Source organism: Populus alba, chromosome 8 (genome assembly GCF_005239225.2).
Source record: "Populus alba chromosome 8, ASM523922v2, whole genome shotgun sequence".
In the NCBI taxonomy this organism is placed as follows: domain Eukaryota; kingdom Viridiplantae; phylum Streptophyta; class Magnoliopsida; order Malpighiales; family Salicaceae; genus Populus; species Populus alba.
In genome coordinates this window covers 11,695,863-11,716,704 of record NC_133291.1, presented here as the reverse complement: position 1 = coordinate 11,716,704, position 20,842 = coordinate 11,695,863, and the positions used below count along the sequence as shown (strand labels likewise).

The 20,842-nt window shown below is 34.0% G+C and overlaps 2 protein-coding genes across 2 annotated transcripts; one reads left to right on the top strand and one right to left on the bottom strand.

Annotated features, from left to right (window-relative positions):
• On the bottom strand, positions 1 to 417 carry LOC118057173 (ethylene-responsive transcription factor ERF096). The gene has a single exon (XM_035069676.2). The coding sequence runs from the start codon at positions 415 to 417 to the stop codon at positions 1 to 3; it is 417 nt and encodes a 138-aa protein (XP_034925567.2).
• Positions 418 to 16,486: 16,069 nt separating this feature from the next.
• Positions 16,487 to 17,919, top strand: LOC118057154 (RING-H2 finger protein ATL16). The gene has a single exon (XM_035069665.2). It carries the CDS (start codon positions 16,726 to 16,728, stop codon positions 17,791 to 17,793), a length of 1,068 nt encoding a protein of 355 aa, XP_034925556.1. The 5' UTR covers positions 16,487 to 16,725; the 3' UTR covers positions 17,794 to 17,919.
• The last annotated feature ends 2,923 nt before the right edge of the window (positions 17,920 to 20,842 follow it).

Sequence of the window (20,842 nt, the reverse complement as noted above, 5' to 3'; positions counted from 1 at the left end):
TTAATTTTTCTTACTCTTTTTCTCTTCTTGCTCAAGCATCTCCTCGAGCAGCTTATCATCCAAGCATTCGAACTCGAAAACTTCTCGCAGCATTGATGGTGAAGAGGAAGAAGAACCTGAATTACCAGAAGAGAAATGAGGAGTGGAACTACTGGAACCAACACTTGCATGGCCGGCCATATTGGGATACTCGTTAGAAAAATTGAGAATGGCCAAGTGCCCTCTCATTGCATAAGCTGCTCTGTCATATGCTCTTGCTGCCTCCTCCGCCGTGTCAAACGTCCCCAGCCACACCCTCGCTCCGTGCCTGGTTGAATCTCGTATCTCCGCCGCGAATTTGCCCCATGGCCTCTTCCGGACACCTCTATACTTGACCTGTCCTCCTCCATCCTTGCTCTTTGTCCTGTCCCCATCCATGATCGATCGGTTATGTTGGTTATTTTCTGCTTTTGTTTCTGGTATGATCTGTGTGTTTTTTTGCATGGCTAAAGTTTTCCTGGAAATAACATTTATACGGGTGGAAAAAAGCTAGGTTTGGAAGAGGATTTGGAGGTAAATAATATTTGCCCACGTGGATAATCTAATGGTTCATTTTTATTCACACGTGTAGACCACGAAGTTCTACATAGACAGTTTTCATCCAATGTACCTGGATGGTCAAGGTGATGGCTTTGGAGTCGAGGACTCCCTTTTCAATATTCTTTTTAACCTTTTGTCAGCTCGTTTGCTACTTGTTAGTGATGGAAAATAAGCACACAAAAAAGAAAAAAGAAAAAAAAAAAGGGAGGGGGGAGGGGATTCTGTCACTGTTACGTAGATGTCACAGGTTTGTGCATATCACTGATGACGTCACTTGTTTCATCATTGCTGTTCTTTTTTGGCTTTGGTTCCTTTGTTGGTTCCCACCGGAGAAGAGATGAATTTTTCTATCTACGCCACCAAGAAAGAATATTTAAGAGAATCAATGTATATAAATTTCAATTTTCTTATATATTAAAGTCTCAGTCTATGATTGTTATTTTTATGAAGAAGAAGGTGATCAGTGAGACGTACGCTACGTTGCAAAGTAAATATCCCAAGAAACATGGCTTGGATTCCAGTTTTGTGCTTTCTTAAGAGTTTAAAAAATATGAAAATGACTGCAACGAAAAACAAGGGACGTGAAAGAAATATTGGTTTCTGCTTTAATTTTGTTGATTAATGGCGTTCGATATTCTAGACAGATAATAGGAGAACGACAGCTTTAATTCGCTTCGTTAGGCATTGGTCGGCACGAGTGTGATGTCACGTTGTCGTAAGGTTGAGGGTCTCACACCTTCCTCCTCCTCCGCCGTCGATTCATCTATCGTCCACTTGCAAGAAGGTTTCATGTCGACTCCCTTATCCTATCCAAAACTTGAAGTTGAAGTTGAATAGTTAGAAAAATCGAACTTTTAACTGAAGAAAAGAATGATCAAATCTAATTTCCTGACTTAAAGCTTAGAACATGTTTGAGGGTATACTATGAAAAATTATTTTTGGAAATATATTAAACTAATATTATTTTATTTTTAAAAAATTATTTTTGACAAAATTAAATAATTTAAAAATATAAAAAAAATATTAATTTCAAATAAAAAATAAAAAAATTAATTGTTTTAAAAAATTTTGATATCATATTAAAAAAATTACCCAAAATATAATACATCCATGACGTTGTGCCTTGCATAAAAAAATGGATTTTCGATATGATTCGTGATAGTGCAAGAATCGGCATGCCAGAAAGTTCTCAGCTAGGCAGTAAGCTAACGCACTGAACCCCTGGAGTGGTCATGAAAGGATGAAAGCTCCATCTGGATTAGAGTATCATGGCTCTGCATCTTGGTTCGTCGAACTCTCCCAGCTAACAGCGCTGATCTTGTCCATTGTATGCAGCCGCGAGAATCGATTGACTTAATCTCGAAATGATTCAGTGCACAACGAATTGCAAATTCTCCTCGCTTTTGCCAGATCTCCTGCTTTCCCGTGATGATATTATTGTTTTATGGTATTATGTTTTTGACATGGAGAGGCCGGAAAAAGAAGGAAATTACTTTTGCGAGATCGCCTGTTTCCTTTAACTTCTAAACGGTAATGATTCTGATACACCGTAGTTGTTTTGGGTTTTCAAGCAACCACTAATGGATGGCTTTAGATATTGACAGTATCGCCCGACTGGGGCCCGTCTAACCCTGTCAAGGGACTCTGAAGAATTATTGAATGTAAGAACAGAATAAACTGAGTTCAATGGATGTGGAAATTACCGGCAAAACGTACACTTTTTTAGGAAACTTTGGTCAAGATGTAGTTTTGTGTTATGTCGTGGTTTAAATTTTTTTTTTTTTTTTAAATGTTAAAAAAGTATCTCAGTGTTTCTCAAGTTTTTTTTAATGAAAAGAATAAATAAACTATGCGTAAATTGATTCATTGTAACTCAATTGCTTTGACGCGTAAAAAAAAATTAGATAATCAGTTAAAATATAATTTAATTTAAAAATTTAAGATAATATATTTTTTAAAATATTAAAATAATAGTATATTGGATTAGTACAACTCAATCTCAATTAACTTGTAAAAAACCAAGATTTGAGTCACAAACCATAATTGATCAATTAAAAAATATTTTTTTTATTGAAAATAATATATATTAATTAAACTATACGTAAATTGATTTGATTGATTTGATGTAACTTGATCAATTTAGCAAGTCTAAAAACAAATTGATTAAAATATAATTTAATTTTAAAATATTAAGATGATAACATGTTAAGTTAATCTAGAACAATCTTAATTAACTTATTAAAATTATGACTTGAATTATAAAATTATAATTGGTCAATTAAAAAATGTTTTTTTATTAAAAATAATATATATCAATTAAAAAGAATCAGTGTAATTAGGTGACAAATTTTTCATCTGAATTACCCAAAGGTTGTTCGAAAGTTAGATGATTGGAGAATTGATAATCACCAATAAAGAAAAAAGGCGATCAGACAATTCTGAGGGTTTATGTTTTTTTTTTTTTTTTTTGTCAATGTTTTTTGAGCAACAAAAAAATCCGCGTGTTCGACTCTTCTTCACTATTCCGTAAACCACCGAGCACCACGTGATCTTGAACCAGGTCTCCATGTGTACTCGCCAAGGCTCGACGATTTTCAATGTCAACAAAGCAAAGAAGAATAATTTTTATAAGGTGGTTAAAAGATCCAAATCATTTAGCGGGGTAATTTCGTCACATATATCATGACTATAGCAGCACTTTATGCCAATTTCTACAAGCAACAGATCATCTTGTTTGACTTTGTGGCTACTTGAATCGTAAACTGTCAGCATTGCACCGTATTTTGTCTCTATTATTATCTACAGTGCTCTTACTTCTTGAAAGGTTTGTTTGGAAATTTAGTAAGTTTAAAATATTTACTCATAAATATATTAAAATAAAAATTTTTATTTTTAATATCAATATATCAAAATAATTTAAAAATATAAAATATTAATTATAAACAAAATAAATTATAAATATTTAAAACGCGTTTCCAAAAACATTATAAAAATAGTTAGTCAGTACTGTTTAGCTGATGACCATTTTTAAAATGTACCATGCCAATGTTGGCACCGCCCTTATGTTCCTCCACTTTATACTTTGTCATAATGGGTGCAAAATTGTGAGCACGAGGGTTTACTTTTGTCATCGATGACCATGCCTACCTTATCCAGCTCGCTATTAATTTACTTAAAAAAATAACCATATGGTTTGGCATCTGTTTTCGAATTTAAAAAGAAATTATTGAATAGAAAAATAAAATTTAACTAAAGAAATGCATTTTTCTGTTCCTTAATTGAAATCACTTGAGTTTTGGCATATATTTATTTTAATTTCAATAAGCTTTTATTAATAAAAAATATATTACTTCATCAAAATAACAAAAATACTTGTAATAATAAGAATTTTAACAAGAAAAATATAATTTTTTTCTTGGAATTTAGATCATTGAATTTTTTATGAATATTTATTATAGATAAAATATTCAAAATAAATATCATCGCATAATCAGATAAAAACATATTTAGAGAATTATTACAAAATATCGCTCGAGCATAATACTAGTTAGCTCTCAGGCTAACAAATTAAAAATGAAAATGCATGTTTCAAATAGAATTGTTGCTTTCCAAATTTTCTTAGTTAAAGAGGCGTTAGTTCAGCTAAATAATTAATTGATCTGGAGAAGCTATGAAATCGTAGGCCTGATTGGGAACATTATTAAGGGAGTGTTTATTATACCGAAGTATTTTAAAAAAAATTATTTTTTTTTAATTTTAAAATTTTTAAAATTAATATTATTTTTATATGTTTATATTATTTTAATATGCTGATGTCAAAAATAATTTTTGAAAAATAAAAAAAAATTATTTTAATATATTTTAAAATAAAAAATATTTTAAAAATCAATTATTATTATAATTCTAAACACAAACTAAAAATAGTAGAGGAACTGGTGGGCTTTTTAGTGAGATTTTGCAAATATTTTTTTTAAAATTAGATAAAAAGGAAAAACGATCTTGCTAAATACCGTTGCTGAGTTCGCTATCAACGTCTTCAGAATTATGAATGACGTATGAATCTAAAATAATAATTTGCGAAATGGATGATTGCACGGAGCAAACAGTTGAATGGTCGGATAGCTTGCCACGTGCTTCATTGGATAGCTTGCCACGTGGTGATTCAGATATCTTGCCACGTGGGGATTCGGATAGCTTGCCACGCTGGCTTTCAAGTTGCATCTTTCCTCGAGAGGCTTGTGGTTATTTTGCACTATGGGCTGGTCCATTCGCTAACCAATCTATGTTTTTTATGGGCCTAAAACACTTAATTATGTACTTGCTTGTTTAAAGGCCTTTTTTATCCGGTTTAGGGATTTATATCCAGTCCAATTATAACTTGATAAAATTTGTGTGTGAGCCTGGGATCCACAATTCTTTTCACGCTTGGAATAATTATGATTTATTTTAAAAAATATAATCTTTTCGAATTCATAAGATTTTAAAAATATATTATTCTGATGGAAAGAATATCTTTTATAATTGAAAAAAATAATCTATCATTTTATTCAAACATTACTTAATCTGGGACGGAAGAAGTATTTGTTTATATGAAAATATTTGTTCATTTCATTACCAAGACGACGTGTCAATATTTTAGTGCCACCTCGTTACATTATAATTACAATATTTGATTAGCAAGTGGGAGAATTTTTTACATTATCATCTAAGATTTTCACCCTTTTAAATACGGTAATAAAAATGTTTTTTCTTAAAAAAAAAAAAAAACCCAAGGATATTTCCAAGCATGCTGAACCTGGACTATTTTCAATTTGGATCGGAATCGCAAAGATAAAACCTTCTAAAAGATTGAACTTGTGTTACAACTTTTTTTAAAATAGAGATTGCTATAATTTTGACTGATTATTTATTGACAAATATTTGTTTTATTAACATAGGATGATTGCTTAGGAATTTAATTAGAAAGAAATTTAATTGCAGTTCTTTTCCTACACATAAGATGCACAAACTTAAACTCTCACTCTATATATATGCTAGCACACTTAAAAAAATAAAACCAATTAATTCGCATATATAACGTAAATATAGTTCAAACGTCACTCACATAAGCAATTGATAAAAAAGAAGGTAATAATAGACGATCGGATAAGAGTTGGAGTGGTAGGAGCCGTTGTTTACTCTGTAAACTTGTTTAGGTCAAAGAAAGAAAATACAGGAGACTTCAACCAAAGAATCAACTGTCCTCATCTGTCAACCTTTGAATTTTGACGGAGTTGACTGATCTGTGAGAATTGAGCTACACTCCTTTAACGATTGCTTGGACGGCTTCTATGCAGAGCACGTGTAACCACGTGCCGTCCCATCCTTTTGTGGTAAAGTGGTAAAATTCGAGAACTGGCAGAACCGAAAGAAGGAAGGACTGGAAGCGTTATCGCTAGCTTGCAAAAACAATTTCGCTTGCAATCACGTGACTGCAGCCCTGCAACGCAAGCACCCACGTGATATGATCCCCGGGATTTTGTCCATCGTGGTAAACAAAGGGCACTGAGTCTCTGGCTACATAATTATATCTTGTGAGAGCCATTTTCAGTCACAAGTAAATAAATATTTTTCGATTTTAGAAGAACAAATATAACAGACAGGAAGAGTCAACTGACACATATAACTTCAGCTGTATTAAAAATAAATAAATAAATAAAGAAAGAAAAAAGAAAAAACCTGACAAATTGGTACCACCACATTGTAAAAAACCTGATTTTTCCTTTTTGGGTCTTCGGGCTGGCCTAGCATCCTTGCGAATTCCAAGGGACTGACTTGCAGAACAAGGTTACCTGAAATTACCAAACATGCACAAATTCCTAGCGGTGTTGAATGCGCTTCCACTGTCACAACAAAGAGAGAAAACCATCAAGAAATTAATCAGGAAAATCTAACCAAGAATCTAGACATGAATTTGAACTCTTGCAGCCACATGAAGAAAAAACATGTCACGCAAGGGGACTCATCTGCACAAGGTCTTACCCGCCCCACCGTCAAGCGTGATCAATTCTGCTTGGTTACCGAGGAAAACATTCTTTTCTTAAACAAAAAAGAGCCTTTATCGTTTGGTTTTCTACTGAGACGTCCAGGTTGATACGAACAGAACGTTGGAAAGAACTAGAAAAAGGTAGCCGAAGTTTCTTTCGTCAGGGGCTACAAACTTTGACCATAGAATTCACGTTCTTTGAAGTTGAAGACTCATTTTATGACTGGCCTTTGTGATCTTTCTACAATTGTCAACACGCAAGCATGGATTGTTGACTCCCCTAGCTCACTGGTGATGATATCAGCCCTCTAATTTGTTGACAAAAAGGTCCTGTCTTTGTGACCCACTCGAAAATCTAAAGATCCCCATTTGAATTAGTTGAAGTACATGCAATGTTAGATATGATAGAAGAATTGTTTTCTACAATGTTGTTTCACCCTTTTATTAATCAATCACGCTGTACATATAGGTCTACGAGAAACTAATTCAAGCCTGATTACAAGGAAAGATAAGTTACAGAGAAGGATAAGTTACAGGGAAAGATAAAGATAAGTTTAGTTGTTGCTGAATATATGGAAGTTCAACCATGAAGGACTTGATCTTCATTCTGATAATGTTGATCTTCATTCTGATATATATCTTCATTCTTCAATCTGATATATTCTGATATGCCCCCTCAAGATAGGCCACGACTTGAGAGGCCAATCTTGCTACGTAAAGTCTGAAAGCGAGAACGAGGCAGAGGCTTTGTGAGAAGATCAGCAAGCTGATCGGCTGAGGAGACGTGCGCGACACGTAGAACACCAGTTTGCACTTGATCACGGATAAAGTGATAGTCAATGGCTACATGCTTCATTCTGGAATGAAAGACAGGATTGGAACTTAATTGTGTCGCTCCAATATTATCACAGTAGATTACTGGAGTGTGAAGCAAGTTAACACAAAGATCGGAGAGTAAGGAACGAATCCAACACAGTTCAGCTGCAGTCGCAGCAACTGATCTATATTCCACTTCAGTAGAGGACCTGGCTACAGTTTGTTGTTTCTTCGAGCTCCAGGAAATAAGATTATTGCCAAGATAAACAAGGTGCGCACTAGTAGAAGTGTAGTCATCTTTGTTACCTGCCCAGTCTGCGTCCGAGAAGGCTTGAAGCGAGTCAGAGAAAGCATGCAAGGAGAGTGGAGAGCTGTGTTTGAGGAGAAGGCCTTCATTTGATGTGCCACATAGATAACGTAAAATTCTTTTAACACAATTCCAGTGCTCATCAGTTGGGGCATGCATGAACTGTGACATTCTGTTAACAGCAAAAGAAATGTCCGGTCGAGTGAGAGATAAGTATTGAAGGCTGCCTACCACTGCTCTGTACTCAGTAGGGTCTGATAGAAGTGATCCTGAGGATAATGTAAGCGACGATGAGTCGGTTGGCAGTGGAGTAAGGACTGGTTTAGACATTTCCATATGTGTTTTGGCAAGCAGCTCTGTGATATATCGACGTTGGGAGAGAAGAATGCCTTGCCCCTGAGGAATGACTTCTACACCAAGGAAATAGGATAGATTGCCGAGATCTTTGAGGGAAAACCTTTTGGCTAGACAAGTAACAAACTGTGATACAAGGTCTGCATCATTACCTGTTAATATAATATCATCTACATACACTAAAAGATATAACAATTTGGTGCCAAGTTGTAGGATGAACAGAGAAGTATCAGAATAGGAATTTTTGAAACCAGATGCCAGGAGAAATGTACGCAGCTCCTGATACCAAGCTCTTGGAGCTTGTTTGAGGCCGTAGATAGCTTTGTGAAGTTTGCACACATGTGTTGGATTATCAGCGTCAATGAAGCCAGGTGGCTGAACCATGTATACGGTTTCTGCTAAGGTACCTTGGAGGAATGCATTGTTGATGTCGAGCTGGCGAAGAGACCAACGATTTGCAACGGCAATACTGAGCACAAGGCGAATAGTGGTGGGCTTAATGACTGGACTGAAGGTCTCCAGATAATCCACACCCGGTCTTTGATGGAAGCCTTTGGCTACAAGGCGTGCTTTGAACCTGTTAACAGAGCCATCAGGATTGTGCTTGATGCGAAATATCCATTTACAGCCTACAAGGTTGTGAACATGTGTTGGAGCAACAAGTTCCCATGTTCCATTGTTAACAAGAGCATTATATTCGTCTGACATAGCACTTCTCCAGTCAGGATCTTTAAGAGCTTGAGCAACAGTGGAAGGTTCTGATTTTGGGGAAGGAATGAACTGGGTGTGAAGGTTTAGTTTTTGAATCGGTTTGAGGATATTATTTTTGGCACGGGTAGTCATGGAATGACGAGGAGGTGGGGGGGATTCTTGATGTGTAGCAGGGGAGGGAGGTGCTGAAGATGCAACTGATGAAGTTGTAAGTGAAGAAGCAGCAGCTGGAGGCAATTCTGGTGCAGGTACAGCTGGAGTGTAAGATGGCAGCTGGGATGGTAGGGGGACAGATACTGTAAGAACTGGTGGCAACCATGACACTGCTGTAGTGGAAGATGGACGTGGAAGTGTGCTTTGGAGATTAGCATAAGGAAAGATAGATTCGACAAACTTGACATGACGAGAGACAAAAGTTTTGGAAGTAGATGGATCAAAACAAAGATATGCATTTTGAGATAACGAATATCCAAGGAAGACACACGGTTTGGATTTAGGATCTAATTTGTGTGATGAATATGGACGAATCCATGGATAGCATAAACAACCGAAACTTTTTAACTTGGAATAGTTGGGTGCAGTCTTGAAGATTAATTCAAATGGACTGGTGAGATTTAGAGTTGGAGTAGGCAGTCTATTAATGAGGTAAACAGCAGCACTAAAGGCATGATTCCAAAATGTCAAGGGAAGAGATGCATGTGAGAGTAGCGTGAGGCCAGTCTCAACAATGTGACGGTGCCTGCGTTCAGAATAGCCATTTATTTCAGGGGTATGAGGTGGTGTGGTCATATGAGTAATCCCGGCTGTTGAAAGAAAATTTCTGAGACTTAGATACTCTCCCCCATTGTCAGTGTAGAGAGTGATAATGCGGTGGTTGAAGTAATTTTCTACAATGACTTTGTAACGGGTGAAGACTTCATGAACATCAGATTTGCGTTTAAGGGGATAATACCAGACATACTTGGTAAAGTGATCAACAAAGATAACATAGTATTTGAATCCATCAGAAGATAGAATGGGAGAAGTCCAAACATCGGAGAAAACAATTTGCAGGGGATGTGTGGATGTAAGAGAGGAACTAGAGAATGGCAACTTATGACTTTTATTGCAAAGACATGCATTACATGAAAAATCAGAGGTGATGGACAAAGATGATTCTAAATCAGAACGCGTGAGAATGTGTTTCAGAATAGGAAATGCTGGATGTCCTAAGCGACTATGCCAGGTGGTGCATGTGGTTTTCGTGGTGGAGAAAGCTAGTAGGGGTGGAGACTGGGTTATGGAAGCCGGCCATTCATACACTCCATCTTTAACACTGCCTTGAAAGAGAATTGCCCCCGTCTGAAGATCCTTCACAAGGAACAAGGATGGTAAGAACTCAACAGAAACATTGTTAGAGATACAAAACTGATAAACAGAAATCAAATTTTTTTTCATTGTGGGCACACAAAGAACATTAGACAATGTAAAGGATGAGGTAGGAGAGGAAAGGAATGAAGAACCGGTGTGTGTAATTGGAAGATTGGTACCATCGCCTATCATAACATCATCAGATCCACGGTAAGGAGAGTGCAAAGATAAATTGTCCAAATCTGCTGTCACATGGTGAGAGGCTCCACTGTCAAGCAACCATGCTGGAGTGGTGGATGAATTGTTTGCAACATAGTTCACACGTGGCTGCCAAGAGGAGGATGAGTTGTGTGCTGTTGAAGGGTCAATATTTGTTGCATTGGTTGGTATTAGCTGAAATGAAGGGCAACGTTTGGCTGTGTGACCTTGAATGCCACATATTTGGCAAAATCCTTGATATGGACGCTGGGGAGGACGTGTGGGACGATAGGCAGGGCGAGTGTTTGAGTTGAAGTGGGGCCTGAAAGTGGAGGCAGGGGAAGAACGCCAATATTGAGAATTGGAAGGAGATGAAGAAGAAGGGCGAAAGGGGAAGGGTGGTCGAGAGCCACGCCAGGGAGTAAAAGTCCTTTGAATAGGATTGGCAGTTATGGGAAGTGGTGTAGCATGGGAGAGGGATATGGCTTCAAAAGAAAGAAGCTTTTCATGGAGCTCATCAAAGGAAATAGAAGTGTCACGTGCTTGGACTGCACGAACAAGTTCCTTATAGTCATCATCAAGACCATCCAGAATTGTATCAGTAATGTCTTCTGGATCCATGGGTGCACCTAATATAGCCAGTTCATCAGCACTGGCTTTGACAGAGTGAAGAAATTCAGTGACAGATCGAGAGCCTTTGGATGGATGTTTGAGCTGGTGTTTAACTTGTTTGATACGCCCACGTGAAGGTTTGGCATACGTGCTGGCAAGGATATTCCATGCTTCTTGAGCTGTTTTTGCACAGGCAATAAAAGGAATAATGGTTGGAGAAATGGATCCTATCAAGGCATTAAGCAGAAGCTTATCCTGTCGTATCCAAAGTTTATGAGAGGGATTTGGCATGGTGACTGTGTCTATGATAATGGTGTTGGGAGGGCAGGGTGTTGATCCATCAATGTAGCCAATGAGATCATATCCAATGAATAAGGTTTCAAACTGGAGTTTCCAGGAAAGGTAGTTTGTGGATGTGAGTTTGAGAGGTGTTTGTGCGGTGGTATTTATTGTTATAAGAGAAACCTCTTGGTGAGGAGGGGTGGAAGAAGAAAAAGTAGTTGCTGAGTCAATTTGTGTGGTCATGTTTTGTTTTGAGCAAGAAGATCGACAGTTTGTGACAGAAGAAGGAGGAGCTAATGAAGAGTAGAATTGGGCAGCTCTGATACCATGATAGAAGAATTGTTTTCTACAATGTTGTTTCACCCTTTTATTAATCAATCACGCTGTACATATAGGTCTACGAGAAACTAATTCAAGCCTGATTACAAGGAAAGATAAGTTACAGAGAAGGATAAGTTACAGGGAAAGATAAAGATAAGTTTAGTTGTTGCTGAATATATGGAAGTTCAACCATGAAGGACTTGATCTTCATTCTGATAATGTTGATCTTCATTCTGATATATATCTTCATTCTTCAATCTGATATATTCTGATAAGATAAACGTGTAATTTGTACGTATTTTTTTTAGTTTAACGTGGGTATTCGGGTTAATTTGCGCGCACCTCAACTAATTTCACAAGTCCTGAAGTTAACGATCATGTAAAACTCTAGTGACCATTATATAAGCAATCTGTACGTATTTTGCAGTCAATGGAAGGTGAACAATATTGTTCATGATGGTGGCTTGCATGTGGGCTGTGGAGACTTTTTTTCTTTAAGAAGATTGAGAATGGATCATGAGTGTATGAAAAGTCAAGTTTCTTTTGAATTATTACCATTCAAAAAGGAAAGCTCGTGTACTGCCCACGAATCTTGTTAATTACTCGTTAATTGGTTGGTTCGTTTGATTAAATAACGTTGGTTTGATTAGAATATGAGCTGATATAATTCACCGAGTTCATTTGTTAACTCATCACCATAGGCATGATGAGAATTCTCGAAAGAACAGGAAAAAGAAGAAGAAACAAATGATCATGTTTCTAGCTGGTGGGCATTTGATGAAGTGTACTGTTCAAGATAAAAATTAACTGTTGGAGTGAACAGAAAGTCGTGTGTGTGATAAATAAAAAGTTGAGTGTACTACGTACGTGTTAAAACTCTATTTAAAATAAAATTGTGTCTTTTTAGAAAAGAGTTATATTCTCTCATAAGTACTTCTTTGATTTTAAATAAAATCATCCGGAGAGAATTCTAAAATGGAAGATAGAGAGGAACCTAATAGTTTTTCTGAAACTCTTCCATTAATTATTGCTCTCAAGAGTACAAGTTTTTTCTTACATGAAGAGTAATGTATAAAATATTTTAGTTTGTTGTTTATTTTTATTTGTGTTCCTGAGAATAAAAAATCGAGTAAGATTGAGAAATAACATTACAATTATATTATTAGCACCAGGAATAGAAACCGGATTATTAGAGCAAGATGAAAAAACATTAATTTATCATTTGAAAATTAAAAAAAAAAAGCTAAAAACGATCAACAAATCATTGTGACCTTAGACACATTGTAGTGCAGATTGAAATAGTACAATAACTATTTTTTTCATTTTCAAACAAAATCAACTAGATATTAGAGATAATATGGTTTTTTCCACTTGATGAAAAAACCATTACCTTTTCATTTGAAAAATTAAAAAAAAAAAAAAACTAAAAATGATCAATAAACCATTGTAACCTTAGACGCATTACATTGTGGATTAGAATAGTATAATAATTATTTTTTCTATTCTCAAACAAAATCAACTAACTGTTAAAGGTAATACAGTCTTTTACATATGATCCATTGCTCATTATCAAATTGACTTGGACAAATTGATCTTTTTCACATTTTTTTAAATATAATGAAATAGCTAAATTACCCTTTAAAGAAAAAAAATAAGTTGAAGTTTATGGGCTTTTTTTTTTTTGGGGCTACAATGTGAAAGGCAATTTGATATTTTAATAAATATTAAATAATTTTTCTTAAAAAAATAGCTCACAAGTCTAGGAGATGTCATCGTTATTTAAATGACATGTAAGGTGTCATCCAACATTATAACAACGGCTTTTTATATGACATTTGAATCATCTTGGTGACGCCTCTATTTCTAAGAGGTTTGTGTGACCAACCGATATTCATTTGACATTAACAAATTTTTTCTCTTTTTTTTTCTTGATTTTAGCGTATGACCTTTTAATTTTTCAAAGCAGTTTTTCAATTTTTTTTTAAATTTCATTTGTGTTCTTTTGATTACTATTTTTTTGTTTGAAATAATGTATAAAATTAAAAAAAATTTCTAATTTCATCATTCAACATTTGATTGATTGAGAATTGATTTTTTTTTTCATAAAATTTCATAAAATTTCTATTTTTTTTCATTTATAAGAATTAGTCCATATTCTTCATATCGTTATCTATTTTGTTAGAATATATATTTTTTTTTTATGATTTCATCATCTTTTGATTTTTTTTCCTACATGATTTTATTCTCATTCTTTTGATTTTTTTTTAACCCGTAATATTTTTTAAATTGATATTTTTTTTAAATTCATCCTCCGGCATTAAATTAGTTGAGAATTAAGCTTCTTAATTGAGTCCATCACTAAGATTTCATGGGCTATAAATTTAAAAAATTAATCCTAGTTTGGGATATTTTCTCGGGTTTACTTGTTGTTTTTTTTTTTTTTTAAGCTCATGTTTTTCCAATTTCATCATTTAACATTTATTTAATTAAAGATTGAATTATGTTATTATTATTTATTTTTGCTTTCAATTGGATTTTCACTAATTTTTGAAATGATTCAGATTATTTAGCCCCTCGACATTAATTTTTTTATTTTTTATGATTAAACTTCATGTTTTTATTCCATTTATTTTTGATGGGGTTACCTAGGTATCATAACGGATTCACATATTTTACATGATGACTTAGGGGGTCAGTTCATTTTTTTTTACCTTTTTTGGATTATTTTTTTTTTAATTTTGTCCTTTAATATTTTAATCGACATAAATTGAGCTTTGGATTTTTTTTTTTCATTTTGCTTCTACAGGGCTACCACATTCTCATTTAATTTTTTCTTCGTTATTAAATAAAATCCTTCTACATTTTATTTTTTAAAATTGATTTTTTTTTTTCAATTTCATCATTCAACATTTGATTGATTGAGAATTGATTTTTATGTTTTTTTTTTCAATTTTATCCTTCAACAATATTGAGTTGTTTGATAATTGAATTTCATGATTTTATTTAATTTGGTTTCGACAAAGTTATCTTGATGTTACAACCAAGTCTTGTATTCAGTGTGCTAGCTCGAATGGGCTCGAGTCAATCTTTTTTACCTTTTTTTGTTGTCAATTTTTTTATATTTATTTAATATTGTTGTAATTTTTTATTTGTGCTATTAAATTATCCAAACTTATTAAACTCAATCTAGTTAATCATTCGAGTTTTAGATTCTTTTTTTTTTCTTTTTTAAAAAATTATTGCATTGTTTTAGCATGTTTTTTTATATTGTAAAAAAAATTAAATAAACTCATGGTATAACAGGGACTATCTATTTAGAATGTGGTTGAGAATGAAGCATAAGTTGAGATTGAGGTTAGGTTTAAGAAATTTATGCTCAAATTTCACCTACGGAAACTAGGTTTTTTTTTTTTTTTTTTTTTAATAGACTTCATGTACCAACCCCGATCTCTATCACATTCATATACCCACTCTTAGTAGATAACTAATCTAGAACGAATCAATGTCGCAACTATACTCATTTCATCGCCAACCTTTTACCACTAACATTATTTGCATCGCATCTTTGACAGTGACTTGTCACTTACAATTCACATGGCCTTTCTGTGTCATACCATATTATTTTTAATATGTGTTCTTTTAATTTTTTTTTGATATTGAAATAATATAAATATAAAAAATTATTTTAAAAAAAAAAATTTAAATTTTAGCTAATTTTTACTTAGACTACACTCCCATATAATAACTATTCATGTATTTGCAATCCCGATACATGTATTTTTCTCTCTTACATGTTGTCAATCTCCTTAAAATAAAAAACATGATTAATCATTTCATAGAACTCATATTCACTCGGTCAAAGACCGCAAACAATTAAAAAAAATCAGTTGTTGAAAAAATGAAATTAATTAAGGATAATTGATTTTTTCCATTTGCGTGAGAGGCTTAGGTGTGTTGGTAATATTTTCTAAGTGTTTTTGTAAAATTATTTTTTTATAAAAAAAATCATATTTGATTCTAACCTCTAATATTTTTATATTAAAATCATCCAAAAAAAAATATAAATAAAATGCTTTCAACCTCAAAATATATTTCAAGCATAGTATCTGCGAGTTGTGATAAAAATTATTTTTTTAGAAATATATATATATATATATATATATATATATATATATATATATAAACTTTTATTTAATATCAAACATATCAAAAACAATTAAAAAATAAAAAAAATAACAATTTAAAACTATTTATTTTTTAAAAAACATAGTTCAATTATAATGCTCTATTAATATGAGACTATGAGACGAAGTGTGAAATCATTTACTATTTTTAATTCTCATCCATATTTTGTAAGGTTCAACCCTTACGTATTTTAGATAAATCCTAGGATCTTACTAACGATTTTTTTTTTCTTCGGAACTAAATGAAATAAAAGATAATTAAATAACAAGACTTGAGTGAAAAAATAAAAATAAAATTACCGGTACATTTCGAGAGGTGAAAGGTCTTGGTCGCTTGGCCATCCTGATCGGATTCAGATGTGGTGTGGTATTTACATTCATTTTCAACTGCAAGTTCAAGTACGGCCAGGAATAGTGTTTGTTAGGCCCCCCCACCAGATCACTTGGACGGTGGATAGCTGCCCATTCTTTACAGCCTCCACTCTCATCTTTTATTATTTACATTAGATTTATTAATTAATTAGCTCACCAGACATAATGGTTACTAAGAACTAATGGTACAATAATCGAGACACTCTCTCCCGTGGGAACAAGAGAGAAATTCACCAACTACGTACTCTTAGCTCAGACTTTCTGTTTTAAAATAAAAAAAAATATAATAATTTCAGGCACAATTTCATTGAATTTCAAGGCTTTCATGTCCCCATGTAACACCTTCCCTCATTTATACCACTTATGCCACCTTGATTTTCTCTCCCGTGTCCCTCTTCTCCATGTTCTTCCATCTTTCCTGAGACCTCACGTATTGATGTCCCTTTTCAAATCTTTCTTCTTTATCACCTCGAATTTCTTTGGGTTTCAAGTTCATGAATTGAGTTTGGTTCGACCTTGTTCGTTACCATAACTAATTTGAATGTTGTTGTGTATCATATTCAAGATCTAAACGAGCCAGTTGGTTTGCCATCTCTGCTTAGCGCATCCATTTCATGGATCTTGTAAGCAAAAGCTATGGCTCTCAATCTCTTCCACCAATGACAAGTCCTGGTGGCTCATCGGTTTTTGGACCTCGTACTCATTCTTCAGATACAAGCTTCCCAATTATAGCCATTGCCATAATAGGAATTTTGGCCACGGCTTTCTTGCTAGTAAGCTATTACATCTTTGTCATCAAATGCTGTCTGAATTGGCACCGTATCGATCTTCTAAGGCGGTTCTCCCTATCAAGAAATGGAAATCACGAAGACCCTTTGATGGCCTACTCTCCTGCTGCAATCGTGTCGCGTGGACTCGACGAGTCAGTGATAAGGTCAATCCCAGTATTCAAGTTCAAGAAAGAAGGGAACAGTTTCAGTAACCTTGGCGAAAGAAGCTCCTGCGAGTGTGCAGTTTGCTTGAACGAGTTTCAAGAAGCCGAGAAGCTAAGAAATTTACCAAATTGTAACCATGTTTTTCATATTGATTGCATTGATGTTTGGCTTCAAAGCAATGCTAATTGCCCACTCTGTAGAACAAGCATTTCGAGCACCACAAGATTCCCAATTGATTATGTTATTGCTCCAAGCTCTTCACCCCAAGATCCAAATCCTTACAGTGGAAGTCTCATGGGCGGAGATGAAGATTACGTTGTCATCGAGTTAAGTAATCACAGCTCCACAGATCAAACATTGCTTGCAGCACATGAAAGATTGAATTCAGGAGAGTTATCAGCACGTTCAATTAGTCCTTCGCCGAAGACGATACAGCAGAGAGTCGGTCACAAGAAATCAAGGAAGTTTAATAAGGTTACAAGCATGGGAGATGAGTGCATTGATACTAGAGGAAAAGATGATCAATTCGGATTGATTCAACCCATCAGAAGGTCTTTTTCAATGGACTCGTCAGCAGATTGGCAGCTTTATTTATCTATTCAAGAGATAGTGCAGCAGAGCAGGCAAGTAACCGAGGGCAGTCCGGTTGAAGGTTGTAGTGGTAGAGCCAGAAGAACTTTCTTTTCTTTTGGTCACGGTAGAGGATCCAGAAGCAATACAGTCTTACCTGTTTACTTGGAGTCGTAAAGTCAAAGTATTTTAGATTGATTATTTTCCTTGTAGTTTTTGGTTTTTCATTTTAAAGATATAGGGATTTTAATTACATGTGTTAAAAGGCATAGGATTTGTGACGTAAAAAAGTATTCAATTGAAATATCAAATTCTAATTTTATTTGATTTTTAGTGCCAGTGCCTTTGCCCAGTGTTTTTTGAAGGGCTCGAATAACAGCCATGACTAATAAGCATCATTGCTTAAACTACCTCTTTTTTTTTATGCTCGTATTATGCTCTGTCTTTCCTTTTCAAGCTTGAATATCAAGCTATTAAGTTTATTACCGTACTAAACAAGCTATAAATATAGGACCGGAAGTGACATTATAGTGTCCGAGAACGACAATGGTAAAGCATGGGTTGTCTCAAGTAGAGGGAGAGCTCTTTACAAATATTTAAAAGAATAAAAAAAGCTACAAAAGTGAGGGAGAGGTGGGAGGTCCCCTTGCATTGAATTAGGAGTTAGCTAGGGAGGGTCCTCTTCGATCGAGAGAATCACAGAGGGCATCGATCATATTAGTTTTGGTGGATGGAAAAGCTTACAAAAGAACAAGAAAAGTAAACGAGAAGGATTATAGAATTGCAAATCAAGGTCCCCTTCCATTGATTTAGGAGGTAGAGAAGAGTCCTTTTCGATTGAGATAATTATGACAACAGCCACCAACTTCTCGAGTCATTAGTATCTCGAATATTGGTGCAGGGGGGAAGCTACGCTGTTTGGTCATTGTTCTTGTTGCTCCTCAACAACACCTACTTCCAACCTGTAGGAATCATCTGTTTATGCGCATGTCTCCAATAATGTTAGGCAAATGTAGAGGTGAATTTTTATATATATATAAAATGTCGAGAGGTTGGTCGAATGAATATTTTGAATGCTCAAGCTTAAGGACACTAGCCTTCACCATAAACTCGCCATCTCCATTTCTTGTTTTTTGAATGCATATCCTAATTTTATCATATTCTTCCCAAATCATCTCTCCGAACTTACCATGTAGAATAATGCATCCTGCTAATGTATTTGATAATTTCTCGGAAGTAACAGAGAATCTTTCTGCACGATTAGCATTAGTTTTCTCGAATTCAAACAGCTGGATTTTGAAGTTGTGCAGAAAATCTGAAGATACATAACATCGATGCTCTTCATTTCAAGATAAGAGACAACAATTTGATGCATTGTTTGAACTTTGAATAGGCTTACGCTTTCGTTACAGGGAAAACTGTCATAATGCTGGATTGTGAGAGCTTCCACTAGTCCATCGCCAAGTGACAAAGAAGTTGCAGCAACTTCAAGGTATCAGAAACATGATCCATGTCTCGCTAGCTGCAGAAATGTGCATAATATTCTAAAGCCAGGGCCATAGATTGGTCCCTGATTTCTCTGACAGTCTAACTACAAAACCCACATCTTCATTTCTTGTTTTTCTCTGGTTTTATTCTCAGCAGACACAATCACTGACTTGATAAATATTACAATAACATTGGTTCTCTTCTATCTGATGATATTATGGCTTTCGATTTTCCTGAGCCATGTGCTTCTATGTATGGGCAGAGATAGCATATCTTTGACACTCTTGAGGCACCCGTGGGATGTTGCGAAATCTAATGAATATGAAATTGCCATTGCAGTTCTATAGTAATCACTATATTATTAACCCGCGCAACAAATCAAATTAGATTTTTTATAATATATAAAAAAAATATTCAGGCATTACCAACCTGTTTTAATTTCTAATAGAAAAAAATAAATTAAATTATGTGAGAATTTATTTCATGTAATCTAATCGACTTTGTGGATTTAAAAACAACATAAACAACCAATGAAAACGTAGTCTGATTAAAAAAATATTTTAAAAAATATTTTTTTTAAAATATTGAGACAAGAATATATTGAATTGATCTTAGTCAATCTAGGATAATCTGTTAAATCCATGACCCAAGTTATGAGATTGAGATAATTTAAATCATAAAAAGTTACAAGAGTTAATTGACCAAACACGTGATCCGGATTATTAAACCATGATAACCTCATAAAAAGTAAACCAAAACAATTTACGAAGCTCAATTCCTTATCAACCCAAAGTAAAATGATGGAATTCAAATAGAAATAATTAAAAAAAAAAAGAATAAAAAATAGCTTGAGTCAATTGTTTAGCCTACCGAGTCTGTGATTCGAGTTATGAAACTAAAATAACTTTATAAAAAAAAATCAGTAAAACTTAATTCCCAATCAATCGTTGAATGATGAAATAAAAACAATTAATTAAAAAAAATTAAAATCAACTGAATTAACTCATCAAATTTGAACTAATATTGTGATATAAAATAAGTTGATTGAAGAATATTAAATTAAATTATAAAATTTGATTTTTAATAAATTAAGTGTTAAATAATAAAATTAAATATTAAAAATTAAAAAAAATAATAAAACAATGATCTCAAGGAGGGGAGAAGTGATTTCCCCTCCTCGTTGTTAATATTTTCAAACTATCTTTTATACATCAAAATTAGGTTTTGCATTTTCCACTCGGTCTGAAAAAAAGATAAGAAATTTATTAGAATTTTACTTCTCAACCTGATGTTATAGTAATACTTTAATGATGAATATTTGTGCCTTATTTGTTTTCAGGAATTCATTTTTCTAGAAATCATTTTCTCTATTTTTTCATGTTTGGCAAATATAAAAAAAATTAGACAAAGGAAACTGAATTCAGTCAAAGAAAAAAAATACACTTTATGCCAGGAAAGTGTTTTCCTTTCCTTATTCTAAGGAAAACACTTTCCTTTCCTTTGTTGACAAAATGTGTACTGTCATCACGTGATTATAGGGATTGGAGGAATTGGTGAATAAGATGAAGGGAATTGGTGGACACGACATTTTTTTTTCCAAATTAAATTTAATTAGTTCTCAGTGACGGAAAATTAAAATTAAAATAGTTGTTAACCTAAATGTAATATTTTATCCTCTACACAATACTTATTAAAAAAAAAGGGACTAATAATCACTTGTCAAATGCATATTAAAAAA